Source organism: Ctenocephalides felis, unplaced genomic scaffold, assembly GCF_003426905.1.
Source record: "Ctenocephalides felis isolate EL2017-DRISC unplaced genomic scaffold, ASM342690v1 CF-g0.4_SCAFFOLD_01170, whole genome shotgun sequence".
Lineage (NCBI taxonomy): Eukaryota > Metazoa > Arthropoda > Insecta > Siphonaptera > Pulicidae > Ctenocephalides > Ctenocephalides felis.
Window position 1 is genome coordinate 5,942,049 of NW_020537324.1, and position 14,203 is coordinate 5,956,251.

Consider the following 14,203-nt stretch of genomic DNA (forward strand, 5'->3'; position numbering starts at 1 on the left):
TTACGTTATCCAAAATTATGGTTTAAGCAGTTTTGTTAAAAAAATATGACTTCAAATACATATTTTTTTATTTTTTCATAAATTGCAATCTTCTACTATTATTCTGAAAGCATTCAGTAAATATTTTGTTAATTTTATTTAACTATTAGAAGCCAACAAGGTAGTTGCCTTCATGGTAGATTGGGACAAGTTAAAGTTGCTAATGATCAAAATTTGCGTCTATTTAATGTTTGATATAAAAATTTTACTTGCAACTGTTAGAACACAATAGTATACTATATTATTACCAATTTTTTTCACGGCCATCAACTTTAAACTTATACTCTCGCAAGCTCCTTAAAAGGTTATCTCGAGTACCAATTGTGCGTGCGTTATAGAGTTCGAGGTCGTTGCTTGATTGAATTTATAGCCGAATTTAAAACTAAATTAGATAAATCGTAATGGAAATCAATAATTATATTTATCTTTTACACATATTTAGAAGTACAGAGTTAAATTCAGTGTCCACGTGTCCGTGGATGAGTATTTCCGTGCATCGGCTTCATTTCCCTAATGACATGATTATATTTTTAGCGGCCACAGATAGGATAGCCGAACCAATCTATATATTTCATTCCTGACAATGATTGTAGGAATGAGATTAAGTAAATTAGGTTGCTCTATGTTTATTTTTTTATTACCCATCCGGAAAGAACACACAATAAATTAACTTTTTAATATCCAATAAAAATCCCTGGAGGCTGGAGGGAACCGATTTAGTTCGGATGATTTATGATTATTATTCAATTTGTTACATTTTTGGTGTATCTACATAAAATTAATACACTAATAATAGATTTATAGTGTTCATATTTTTATGACCTAAGGCGCCATGATATAAAAATTCTGATTACTTATATACTTATATCCTAAACCGAATTTGAAAATTCAAGAACTGTTCGAAAGCTTGTTAGTTTTTGGTGAAGATCAGCCGAGCTGTTTTTAGTACTATATGTGACATTTATAGTATTATATAAATGAAATCAAAGCTTGTAAAATTTCTTAAAGTTGCCTTAAAATTTACAAAATTGAATCTGCAACAGGTACCTCCAGAAATTTGAGACATTTCACCAGAAAGGTTGTTGCAGCGTTTATTTATGAGACTAATTACAGTAAAAATTATTATTATTATTTAAATCTCATTTATATTAAGATTTCATTCCATTGACACAGAATTCACTTTCGAATTTTCTAAATATACCGCTTTTTCGATTTTTCTAAACGAAAGTGTGCATATATTTATAGAAACCGTTAAAATGAAACCGAGAGTAGCTTTCATAGATGACTAATTGAAAATATTATCAAATTTATTTTATTGATTATTATAAATTCGAATTAATGTGACATATTTAACGGATTTGCTCATTTGGAACCAAGAATGCAAATATAAATGAATAAGACACTTAGATAGAAATAGAAATTATTAATGATAAAATAATAAATGAAAGAGAATATATTGCAAGTTCCTCTGAAAAGTAATGAGCCGGTGGCTCATTTTGATCAACTAGCAAATTTTTAAAATAGGCTTATAAATTTGAATATTGGTTCCAAAACTTTCCAATTTTTCATATCATTTACAATTTTTTTTGAATTTTTAAAAATAGAAGGGAATTTTGAATAAGAGATACAGGTATACTTTTTATATACCGATTGTGAGATATTTAAAGGTTTAGAAAAACGTTTGAATATTTGCACAAAATCATTGTACAGTAAAACCATTTTTGGTTTTACTTAAAAAAGCACTATGGCAACAACGCAGAGAAGGTTGTCTTAAAGCTCATTAAAATTTCCCTTAATATTAATTTTAAATTTTATGAAAAATTGGCTAATTATATTTGGCTGTATCACTACTATGTAGAAAATGCAAGTCTATTGGATTTAAGCTTAAGTAAAGTTTTACTCATCTTCATCAATTTTACGTAACTTTGAGTAGATATTTCTCTCTAACCGACTACTTTGCCCAGTATTACGTAGTTATGCGTTCCTGAATCAACTCCGAAATGTTTTTCAGAGTTCCATTCGTGTACAGTAAACAGATCGTAAATTCCTAATGTATTAAAGTTTAAAGTCGGTGCAAAGTGTTGCTTTGTGCCATCATGATGCCCAGCTGACGATCTCAGAGAGCAAACCGACAAGTAGGACTCGAATTCGACGAAAATAGAATTGTGTAATATTTATAACGAACTGGATGTGTATTATGATACACATTGGGGAAATGGACATATGTATGCTGAACAGGAGCAAAAAGTTGCAGATTGGGTAAAGAAGTTTGAAGGAATAGGTAGGACACAATGTCTTGGAGGTGAAATTGATATTTATGAACAGGTTGTAACTTTACATTCTGGAGACTATTTGAATAGAATTTCTGAATTGTCTTGGATTAATTAAGACAGTTGAATACTTATTATCAATCCCATCTACCAGAATTAACCAGAAAAGATTTGTGATGATCAATTACTACAACATCCTGACTCTAGATTTTAATTCCGCCGTGTTGAAAACGAGATGAATAAATCATCTGATTTAAAAAAAACAAAGTATATGTGTGTATTTAAATCTATTTTCGCTTTCAAACAGCGTTTGTCACAAATTAGAACATATCAATCAAATCGAGATAGATAAATAAGGTCAAACAAAGCTTCCCATAAGCGCTCCGATTAACACCCACTTTGATAACCAGATTGAAGGCGGAGGAGGAAAATAATAAATAATGAGGAATTTTAATAAGTTATCAAATTAAATTAGTAATTTGATAAAATTCAACTATGTGTGAGTGGCATTGTGCCTTAAGGCAAGTTGCAGGAACTTCCCGATATAGGAGGTGAATGACTTTAAGAGCGTGGCCCATTATTCCATCTGTTTTTTTTTTTGAAAACCACTTGTTGACATAATATTTTAAGGAGTAGGTGCTATGCAAAAAAACAATAGTCAATTTATTCATATAATCCATATCCAAAAAACTAGTCACAAATATAATGAACAACCACTGGCATGCCTACTAAAACACTAGGTAAAGCACTGAATCACCACATTTTGTAGAACCCAAAAGCAGTTCTGATTATTGGAAAAGATAGATTAATAGTTCCTTCGTTTTCTCGTAGTTTTTTTTTTTGATACTCATCAATATCAATATCCAAAATATATCCATTACTAGGTTATCAATAAATTATAACGGTTATTTTTTCCTGTGTCCATTGTACAGTTTACCAATCATGTCAGGAACAAATCTACACTTTGAATCACGAAGAACACCTATATCAAAATCATGTCTTCAGTTGTCAAAAAGATGAAGTATATCGATATGTCAGAATAATACTCATCGACAGTGTGAATATTATTTTGCTGTCAGCAAAAATGTTAAATGTAAAATGTAATGTAGTGAAATGATTTCCTCTTGTTATCGTAAGAGTAGATCACATCGCTTTCGTGCACTTTCCAAACTGATTTTTAATTGAATCGTTGTTGTATCGGTAACATTTCGATTTCCACAGCAAAATCATGGGAATTTTATTATTAAATAGCATTTTCTAAAAAAAGAAATCGATCGCGACGGCTGATTATCTCCACTTCTCTCATATTTCGCGGCGTTTTCAATTAGAACGCTATCGAAAATAATTAAGTTCTTTGTTTTCTAGCTTAATTAGCATTAAAATCTTATTTAATTAGCATATAAAAGAATTGCTATAGAAAGTATAAGTGTCGTGATTTCTACACAACGTTGTTATACTGTCAGTTGTTAGGGTATATGAATTCTCACGTCCACTCGGCACGATTTTGTTAGAATTAATTGAATATCTTGACATTTAACACGTTATTGTTGTTTATTATTCTATACAGAAACGGTTTTTAAAAGTGGTAATTATTATATTAAGATGACAAAATGTAATTGATGTTAATTAGTCGGATAACAACGAGACGCTGAGAAAGATAATTAAAACATAAGAAATAATTAGCATAGACTTAAAAATAGATGGAAATTTTTATAGTGAATGAGGATTTTGCGTTTGAAAATTTTAACTTTTCTTAATACATTTTTGCAGAAATATTTACTCATATTTTGCGGACGTGGATGCTATAGCATTCATGTTCATTGTGATGCAAAATGATCTGAATGCTATAACATTCAAATTTCAAAGCGAATTATTTTAACTGATGTCTAACTGATCCTTCAGGTATCTCTCATCTATCGTGGATACAATTCCCTTCTGCAACGTACAAGGAAAAGGAGTATCTCTTCAGATAGAGGAAGTATTTAAGAGCAAATGCCATAACAAATATACGGTTTAGAATAAATAATAATAACGATGAAATTATCATTCGCCTACTAGACGAGAGATTTTGATGCAGTGATAACTTAGCACGTAATTCGCAACATCCTGCTCACTTTGCACTGCATAATAATTTATCATCATTAAAATGATCACTCAATGGCAACTACTGAAGATTGCTATCTTCATTTTAGCAAATTTGTTGTTGTTAATAATAATTTTACGATTCGGCAATCCGTCATGGTAAACGATTATTGTTAGTTGATAAACGAAATTTTATTATATTTGGTAATGTCATGTGGAGAATCTCCCAAGGAAGAGAAATTGCCATTTCGCTGGTATCCTATAATTGTTTCTGGTTGCAAATATTCTTGAATTGATCATTTAAAAGCAATGAATTATGAAATTATTAATAAATTCAAAAATTATTAGTGAAAGTTTAGGGAAGTTACTGCTAGTAGTTTATTGGCTAAATTTGTGGTTCAGAACGAATTACTTCAAATTTTAAACAATTAAAATTCTAATAGTTACTTTCTTGAATAAATTGATAATTTGATGCTTGTAACCTAGCAATCAAAGGGCTATTAGAAGTAAAACTTTCCATAAATATAGCAATTTCATTTTAAATATAATAACCATTTTTTTATCTCGTTGGTCTTTTACTAGTAATGTCGCCGTTCAACTCTAAAAGATTATTCAAATTCTGCTGGCAAAAGATATTTTACAAGTATTTCTTGTAAGCGGATTTTGTCCTCAGCAACCGGTTATGAATGGAATTGCACATTTAATTATTGTCCAGTTGCCAAAGCGCCCACAGGTGGTCCAGACACTTGTCACAGTAATGGATTAAGTAAATATTTCAAATCGTCTTTCTTCTCGCCTTTTGTGTTTTAATATAATTATAGATAATAAGTTGGATTATGAAAGAATTATGCTAAATTATTTTTTAATACTTGAAGCTACTTGAATTCTTATTTTTAACATTTTTGAGCGTTTAATTAAAATTTTATGCTACTCCTAAAAAGTACGAGCCATCAAAACCTTTTAACAAGGATTTATCATTTCTTGGAAGAGTCGATGGTTGGAGAGATGATCAACCAAAAGCCCATGATGTAAAAAATTGAACTTTGGACCTTTGAAATTATTTTTTACGCGTGTAATTCATTACCTAGTGCGATAAAAGCATTAGTAATAAACATATATTAACAACTACGGTTTAGTGATAATTTCACCAATAAATTTAATCCAACATCACGCTTATCGAAGTTGCAGGTGTAAAAATCATTGACATTTTTGCATTGCAATTTATAGATTTACATTATTTATTGATAGATTGGACACGCAAATTTAAACTTTACTAGTTGGTATTTATTGCATTGCGTGGCTGCACATATTTTTATATGATTTAATTGATATATTGCGCAAGACTTCAATAAATTGGTTATTGTTATTTCAAACAGCTTAACGATCATCATTAGATTCGCATTATAAAATCAGCTGTTTTCCAATGACCTGAATACTAGGTAATAAATATATCTTCATAGCCTCAATTTGATGAAATTATTTATTAACCACTTTTCGTAGGCCTATAATATTTTATGGCGTTTGGGGTTTGACTATCAAATCTATCACCAAGCAAAGTTAAATAAAAAATTCAGAAGATAAAATCTTATGGTTTCCTTGTAAGCATATTAATTTTGTATTTTGTATTATAAATTTGTAAAATGATGCATTTTATTTATTCAACATCTATTACAAATTACCGACTGCAACAGTTTATTCCAGCAAGTAGAGGATAAAATTTAGGCTTGCAGAGAGTGGAATAAAAATATCAAAATGTATTATGTATTTCTAACCGCAATCAGAACAGAACGTTGTACTGACTTGAACAACATGGCCTGGCAATCCAAAAGGTTATCCTATCTCTAGAAAAAAAATATTGATACCTATATCGTTTAGTAAGAACTGTTGCCACTACTGCTTGACACCAGCCTGTCCGGGTATCGAATTTGGAAATCAACAACCACCAGGCCATAAGCAACCCTCCGTATAATTACTATTTATTACCAAGGTTGTCTCTACAGGAAGAAATCATCGAAATCCATACAATCAGCAATCATGTTCGGTTCAAAACAAAATTACACCATCCGAATCACAAAGTAAATTCCACTCGACCATAATAACATAACAATTACGTGTTGAAGATGTTTTATAACATTGTAGTCGTCGTATTCCGCCGACCAAACTATCATTTGCTCAAGACATATAAAATAATTACTGAAGATTTATTACTTGAAATTCTGAAAACAATATTGTGGTTTTCGTATCTGTATATTATATGCAAACTCGTTATGGGATTGTATAAAAAGTAATAAAATTAACTGTGTGCGGGCTTTTGAATCGTTCCAATTGTTATATTAATTAGATCGTTATATAAATACAATGCTGTAACGGATTCACATAATCTAGAATAAAGTATAATATAACTTTATAATTTGCAGTAAGTTGCTGTTACGCTTTTTTCTTATATAGCAACAACCGAGGTAACGGTCAAAGAAAGAAGAAAATCCCTATAAAAAATATTTTTGAAAAAGGCTAATACAATAAAAACTAGACCAAAAACACGTCTTATGCGGGAAGTCTTATAAAGCTTTATCGTCCTCCACTGTGTTTGGCAACACTTGGCGCTGTTGTCGCATATACCAAAATATTGCTCCTAAGGAGAACCTCAGGTTTACACTTCTGGGATTTTGATGAAACTTTGCATAGAGTTGACAGTCAAACCGAACTGTTTAAAATATTATAGGCCTACGAGAAGTGATTTAATTATAAAAATTAATTAAAGTCTACGGTGTTCCAGAAGCTTGCTCATGCTTTTGCCAGAACTGCTCGAGGCAAAATAATTGGCTTTACAGTTATTAATATCATAATTTTGGACTACTGATACTTTATTTCATGCGTTATAAAATAAAATCTATTACCATTTATTCTACAAGGGGAACGCAGACCCCTTTTACATGAAATCATCGAACCAGAAAGTCCTCATGCAGACAGAATATTTATTAATGTAGGTGTAGGTACTTTGAAAAGAGCCACAAGGTGTAAATCGTAAAACTTGCTATAACATTGTTAGATGGATATTATTCATGTGTTTTATTACTTAGGTCAAGCTATAATATGGAGAAAGAAAATTTCTGAGGTTTGTGGAAACCGAGATCTACACCTTGGTAAAAGTGTAGAATTCTAAAATAATTACTCTATAAGGAAATAGAGATAGTTATTACCAAGAGATAGAAAACAAAGAAATTTAGTCATAAAGCATTTTTTTAAAACTACTGTTTAAAAAATAATAATGTGAATAGTAATGTGAACAATATAGTTAATAGGTACTTTGTGCATGTTAACAGTTTTTTTTTTTATACCAATTGTGTACACAACATTCAACAAATATAAAATATATTCCGCTTATAAAACACTAATAGAACTATGTTATTAAACTGATTGACAACACAAGCGACCATTTAACAAACAATCCTTCGGTCGGTGAATGTAAAGTAACACAAACCACACTTATCACAATTACAAATGTCTTTACCAACTATTTCAATTACAAAATAACAATCAAATATCGACATTCGATTTAATAGAACCACGTATGTGTTTCATGTGTGCTTTCAAGCGCCACAGAGAGACGACTGCTAAAGACATCGTTCAACTTTTTAACTTCTTTATGTGCAGCATATATAATGTATGTATACTGGTACGTGCATTCGTTATACAGGTTGTATGTGCACCGGTGAGTAAAATATATATATATATATATATATATATATATATATTGTGTGGCTGAAGAACGGTCAGTGTTCGAAATGGACTATGGTGAGTTCGAAGAGCCCATGGGCAATTCATCTATAGAAACGACTTTGTAAAGGATATGGATTCTTGGACTACAAGCAATATTGAATTATCCATAGAACAATCTTGTTATCAATTTCCTTCGGAATAAATTATTGATAAAATACTATATAAATAAATAATTTTATAAAAATAGTATATCAATTAATTAATGATTTTAGATATCATTACGTTCTAAGTTTTTTGATAGCCTCATATTATGTATGTACACATTTTAGCTGGTTTATAAATTTTTACTTTAATTTTTTCTTGATAAATTTCGTGATATATCAAGTAATTAATTAGAAAATTTTGCGAAACAATGTTTGACCAAAAATGAAAAACACAAAGCCTTTTGTATTAAAATGAGAGTTGAATCAAAGATTTTTAAATAACGTAATAAGTTGGAAAACTTCAACGAACTAAATACATCTGAACAATATATAAAAAGAAAAGTCTTATGTTATCCTAAAAAATATGAATATTTCATTTTACTACAGTCGTTTTGTATAATTTAAAAAAAATCATTAATTTGTTAATCAAACGTTGATACTAATTTTTTTATGAGACAATCACAGAGTCTACGTCCTCAAGACAATAAATCTTCTTTAAAAAAATCATATATAATATTCAACTATTATTTAAAATGTGACTCATTTAAATTTTGTAAAGGCAAGATCATCCGTTTTGGAGTTATAAAAAAAAACTAAAATTCAGAAGCAAGACTTTTGAGAATATATAATTTTCTGAAAATTTGGAATTTTCTAGAAATGTATTAGTTATTTCGCTATTATATTTGCATCACAGTGTTGGGTTTTGCAAAACAATTTCATCTGACAAATTGCAACAGATTATAAATTAACATTTTAATTACTAAACAGTCTCTCAACTATTATTTATTAACGTTAGTTCAGAAGTGAGATTCAAGTACAAGTCAATCAAATTTTACGTCAGCTTTCAAATTATATATTACAATAATTTATTACATGTGTAATAAATACGATAAATACTTTAAAGTCTTACACGCTTAATGAAAATTATTGAAAAAAAAAAGACAAAAATTTGAAAAAAAAATGACGAAGTTATTACAACAATACGATACTTTTTGTTAAAGTTCATTGATAAATTAATGACTCTTACAAAAATCTTTACAAAATCAAAATCAGAACAAAATAAATCCTAATGTAGAGAAAGTATCAGTTTAGTGATCATTTCATTCTCCCCCTAAAACTAAGCCTAAGGCCATTTTACAACAAGAAAATTAATTATTGTTCACGATTTAGCAATGCCAACGAAATAATATAAATAGGTAGAATGTTATTTTACACCTGAGAAATCCATCAAAAACTTTCAATTAACCAAAACCCTGCGGTTAAAACCATTTGTTTTAATGGGTTTAACAAATCATTTGAAACTACTGAGCATTTACGCAATGATTTACGATTTACGGTACAATTGAATAAATCTTGTTTGATTTTACTAATAATTTATTTTGGTGCCAATACTTTCTACAATAAAAAATTATGTGTACTTTAGAAATTGTTTAGTGTCATTACTTTTAATTAAAGTGACCACAAACCGCAAATCATTTATACCCAAATCAATAAATAAATGTGTAAATGGATGTAGTTTTTGCCATATTATTAATTTCAATTTAGATAGTATTTAATTTTAGAGCCTATAATTTTATTCCTTTCAAGCACTTTATATATTTCTCTATGCGTTCCTAAACGTACCAATATTAGTAGTTGTTGTTAGTACACATGTGTTAATCGATGTGATATGTGTACACACATTTAAGACATAATATTTCCTATTTCTCATTTCTTATTCTATATATGGCCAAGTCGACATAAAGTAGGCTTTTGATTATAGTCTCCAAGGTGTTAATCTTCTATATAGTTTCATACAAAGTTACTTGGCTCACATTTGACTTTAATATCAAACTACTATATGAATAATTAGTAAATAACCAGTAAAAAAGGTCAATATTAAGTGAAGATAGTTTCAAGAAATATATTGGAATAAAATTCCAATTGTACTATGCACCCAGTTTTGTGCGGTCAAAATCGAGGTGAAGTGCCACTTACAACTATTTATTTAATACCAGCATGGTTTCAGAATATGACAAATATATTGAATGTTCTATTTAATTCTTTTGAAAAATTGCAATCTAAGTAATTAAAAATTTACACGCAGAACAAGTACACTCGTCCATTAATTGGTTCAAAATTGGTGGCACCACAGTATTTTTAGATATGCCATTAAATTGTTACTTTTTCCTAATTTTTTTTTTGATTTATTATTCATAGCAAGTTATACAAAGTACATTCAGCTATAACTGTAACAAATGTAGCTTTGTAAATGGAGAAGATAAAGTAGGCAGACAAGATAACCAATGAAAAAGTAATGAGATGAGTGGACGAAAAGAGAACTCTTCTGAGTACAATTTTGAAAAAAAAAGTAAACTGGATTGGACCCATTATGCAACTCCTACCTGACGCCATAGAAGGTAAAATAAGAGATCTAAAAGGGCTGGTATTAAATTTTTAATGGGTATGATAAACAAGGGAGGGTAACAGAATCTTTGAATTGTGGTGCTCTCACACCATGGACCTGCCTTCAGTTTCACTACTATTTATAATTATTATTACTAAAAAAAACTATCTATCCACTTACGATTATTAGCCTGCACCGCAGCCGCCGGAGGTTTCCTCGGACTGGACGTATTTTGCCGCTGGTGCAGAGAATGCGTCACCCCGGAGGTCGGCGTCGACCTCGCCGGGGTCGCCGATAGCGGCGATGAATTCACGGTGTTACCTGCTGCGTTGCTGCTCACATCGCTCTGACTATCGTCCTGCAAAAGATTCGACTCCGATGCTCGCACACGTGTTCTCCTGCTGGGAAGAAATTAATTATTGTAGAAATATAGAGAGGTCGGGATGTAATAAAATACGCCGAGGATGGTAGAGATAATTCATTGTTTGAAAGGATTGCATTGTTGCGGAGATGTGGAATCTTTTCCGTGGTCATGAAATGTGGGATATGCGATGATATTGGCTAGATAAATCTTTCGCGGATGAACACAAGATCTTCTGATAAAATACTTCGATGGTTATAATACTATAGAAAAATTGAGTAAACGTTTATGATTTCGGGAGCACGAATCAACCGATTAGAATGACTCAAAAAAGTCGATGATTGGGAGACGCCCTGAAAAGCAGGCTCTCCTGTTTCCAAGATATGGAGCAAAAAGTGCAAAAATAGAAGTGTTTGAGAGAACGGAGCGTCCGATTTGAATGGTTCAAAAAATATTTCACTTGTATTAATGGAATAAAAAATTGATTAAACTTTTGGGATGGCAGGCCCAGCGGTTTCGGAGACAAAAGTATGAAAACTGCCAAATGGCTTAGACATATAAACATCAAATTTTCAGATATTTTATAGAGATTTCGATATCAAAAACAAACCTAAGTTATGGTTTCACTACTTTGGGATCCGTGCAGAATTTTTTTCAAAATTTAGAAAATTTCCCAGCAAAGAAAAAAAAACTGAACGTGAGTAGTGTAACACCAATAAACTGTAAGAGATGTATACGTAACGTATACATAAAAATTAATATAGTCATTACTATTCAAAGAAAATATTTACGCCTGGCCGAACGCTTTCTTGAATCTTTTAAACAGCTTTATTGAGCAAGACAGTTATTTTAAAGTGTCTGTGAAAATTAGCTTGCTGTATATATCTGATTTATGATTATATTTAAAAATATACACACATTAGAATATAAATAAATATATGTAAAATCTATTTCTACTTAGATGTTAATTAAACTAATGAATTGCTTCGTAGTCAAACGTCTTTCTTACCCATGTGTGGTCATTTTAACTTTACTCTTATCACAATTTTCTTTATTTTTCACAACAACACCTATATCTTTATTACGCATTATTACTCAAAAATATTATACAATATTAGATTTATAAGATTTACGGATGCCACTAACTCTCACTGAATTATAGATCAAACTGCAAACTAACCGGCGAGTTTAAATTATCATGAACAAATATTTGCTCAATAGATAAACGCTTTAAGTAAATAAACACAGAAAAATACCAAATCTCGATAAATAGAAAGCTCACTTAAGAAATATTTCAATAATACGTATTTTGGATAATACATTATATTTTGTATTATTTTTGTGATAAATATGCTGCGGTTTAGATTGGTTGTCGATACTTGTATGATGATCGATTGAAATTGGGATTGCGTTTTATTTAAATGACACAGTGGCGTGCTGATTCAAAAATATTTTTTTGTAAATATTACTATTAGAATATATGAATGGTAACTACACTGAGAAATAAAGTAACTACACTGTTTCAGCACAGGCAAATAAAAATATCAATCCACCACGCATACGTAACTATAGTTTGCACATATCATTTTCGCACCAGATCTTTATATTTAAATTGGAAGTACCACGACTATTTTTTTTTAAATTAAATTCTGAGGTATGATATATGATGTTACGATGCATTACCTACTAAATTTTGTATCTAAAAAAACAATTTCGGTGCACTGGTAAGGCCTTGTTCAATAACCGTGACTCTAAATTGGGAGTGTCATCCGTGCCAAAACAATCAAAGTGCATACGCGAGAACAGATCATTGTGTTCATAGATCGACGGATCCCTATGCAAAATTAAAATGCGTTATTGAAAAAAAAAACTATTGAATTATTTCGATATACCAATAGTCAATTTTGAACAAGAGCATACAAAACACGCCTGAGTTGTAGCATCAAGACCGACACGTATGATCTGAGCTATATTGTCGGATTTAAAAAATATTTTTATTATTCTTACCTTTTAGCTTTAAGTTGTTGCGAATTCAAACTTCTCTCATTCAACGATTGCACACTGCTACAAGCAACTTTATTCAAAGCTCTCACTCTTGAGGTTGGACTAGAACCATTATTGTTATTGGTGAGACCAGTAGAAATCTTTGATTTGACTTCCCGCAAATGAATAGTAGGCCTTGCATTTTTATTTTCAGCAATTTTATTCATCACAGAATCCCATTTGTTACAACGTTTGATCTGAGGGCGCTTATTCTCTTTACCAGAAGCACCGCCAGACGGTGTATTCGTTTTTGACGATGGCTTTGATTTCTTTGTGGATGAACTTGGTGCTATAAAATAAAAAAAAAACGTCAAAATAAATCATAATTTATCTAGTAAATTTGATTTAATAAAATCAATATGTTTTATCCTTACATTTAACCGCAATTGGTTCGCTAGATTCATCAACCGACATAGCCATTGTTTCATCCAAAGGTACTTTATAGGCGCTCGCATTTGGACTTATAGCTGACGAATCGCTAGAAGAAGCACTTTTAACCATTATACCCTGAGGTGGTGTCACTGTGCGACTATTATTCTCGAGATCTGTGTATACACCACTGGATTCCATGCAGGAGGAAGAAGAATCTTCCACCAGACATAATGGCCCAGCAGTAGGAATACCTAGAGACAAAAATAATTTTGCAATAATTGGCCATCCAAATCAATATCAATTTTCTATTTTATTAACAACTCATATGATATTAGGAATTATAAATTATTTTACACTTAATAAACTCACCTGCATTATTATTGGCAGCAGTATGCCCATATACCAGTCTTCCATCTATGACTCTAGCAAGTCTGTGTGCAGTATCCTCGGATGAAGCGAGATCAGCATCACTTTCAGTGAAAAAATCAGAATCGGTCATTGGGTCTGGACGTGCATGATGCCTGCCGACAACAACAACGGTTGAATCACCGGTTTGAACATTATTTTTGCCACTAACGTTGTTGTTGACGTTATGTCCGTTGCTGTGTAAATGATGACTTTCTGCACCACGGCTGACTGGTCTAGACATTTCTCCATCGCCCTTTGAGTGAAATTATTAAAATATCTCATAGAATTGAAATCTTACACAATAAACAAAAAATAATAT

General features: G+C 30.8%; 1 protein-coding gene across 1 annotated transcript in view; it reads right to left on the reverse strand.

Moving 5' to 3' along the window:
- LOC113366097 (mucin-17-like) overlaps nucleotides 1–14,203 on the reverse strand; it is a 92,698-nt gene that overhangs the window by 75,730 nt on the left and 2,765 nt on the right. Inside the window, exons 5-8 of the mRNA XM_026607647.1 lie at nucleotides 13,846–14,137; nucleotides 13,479–13,727; nucleotides 13,069–13,393; nucleotides 10,881–11,098 (exon numbers count right to left, since the gene is read on the reverse strand). Of these exons, the coding sequence (XP_026463432.1) occupies nucleotides 10,881–11,098; nucleotides 13,069–13,393; nucleotides 13,479–13,727; nucleotides 13,846–14,137 (1,084 nt within the window). The remainder of the gene's footprint in view (nucleotides 1–10,880; nucleotides 11,099–13,068; nucleotides 13,394–13,478; nucleotides 13,728–13,845; nucleotides 14,138–14,203) is intronic.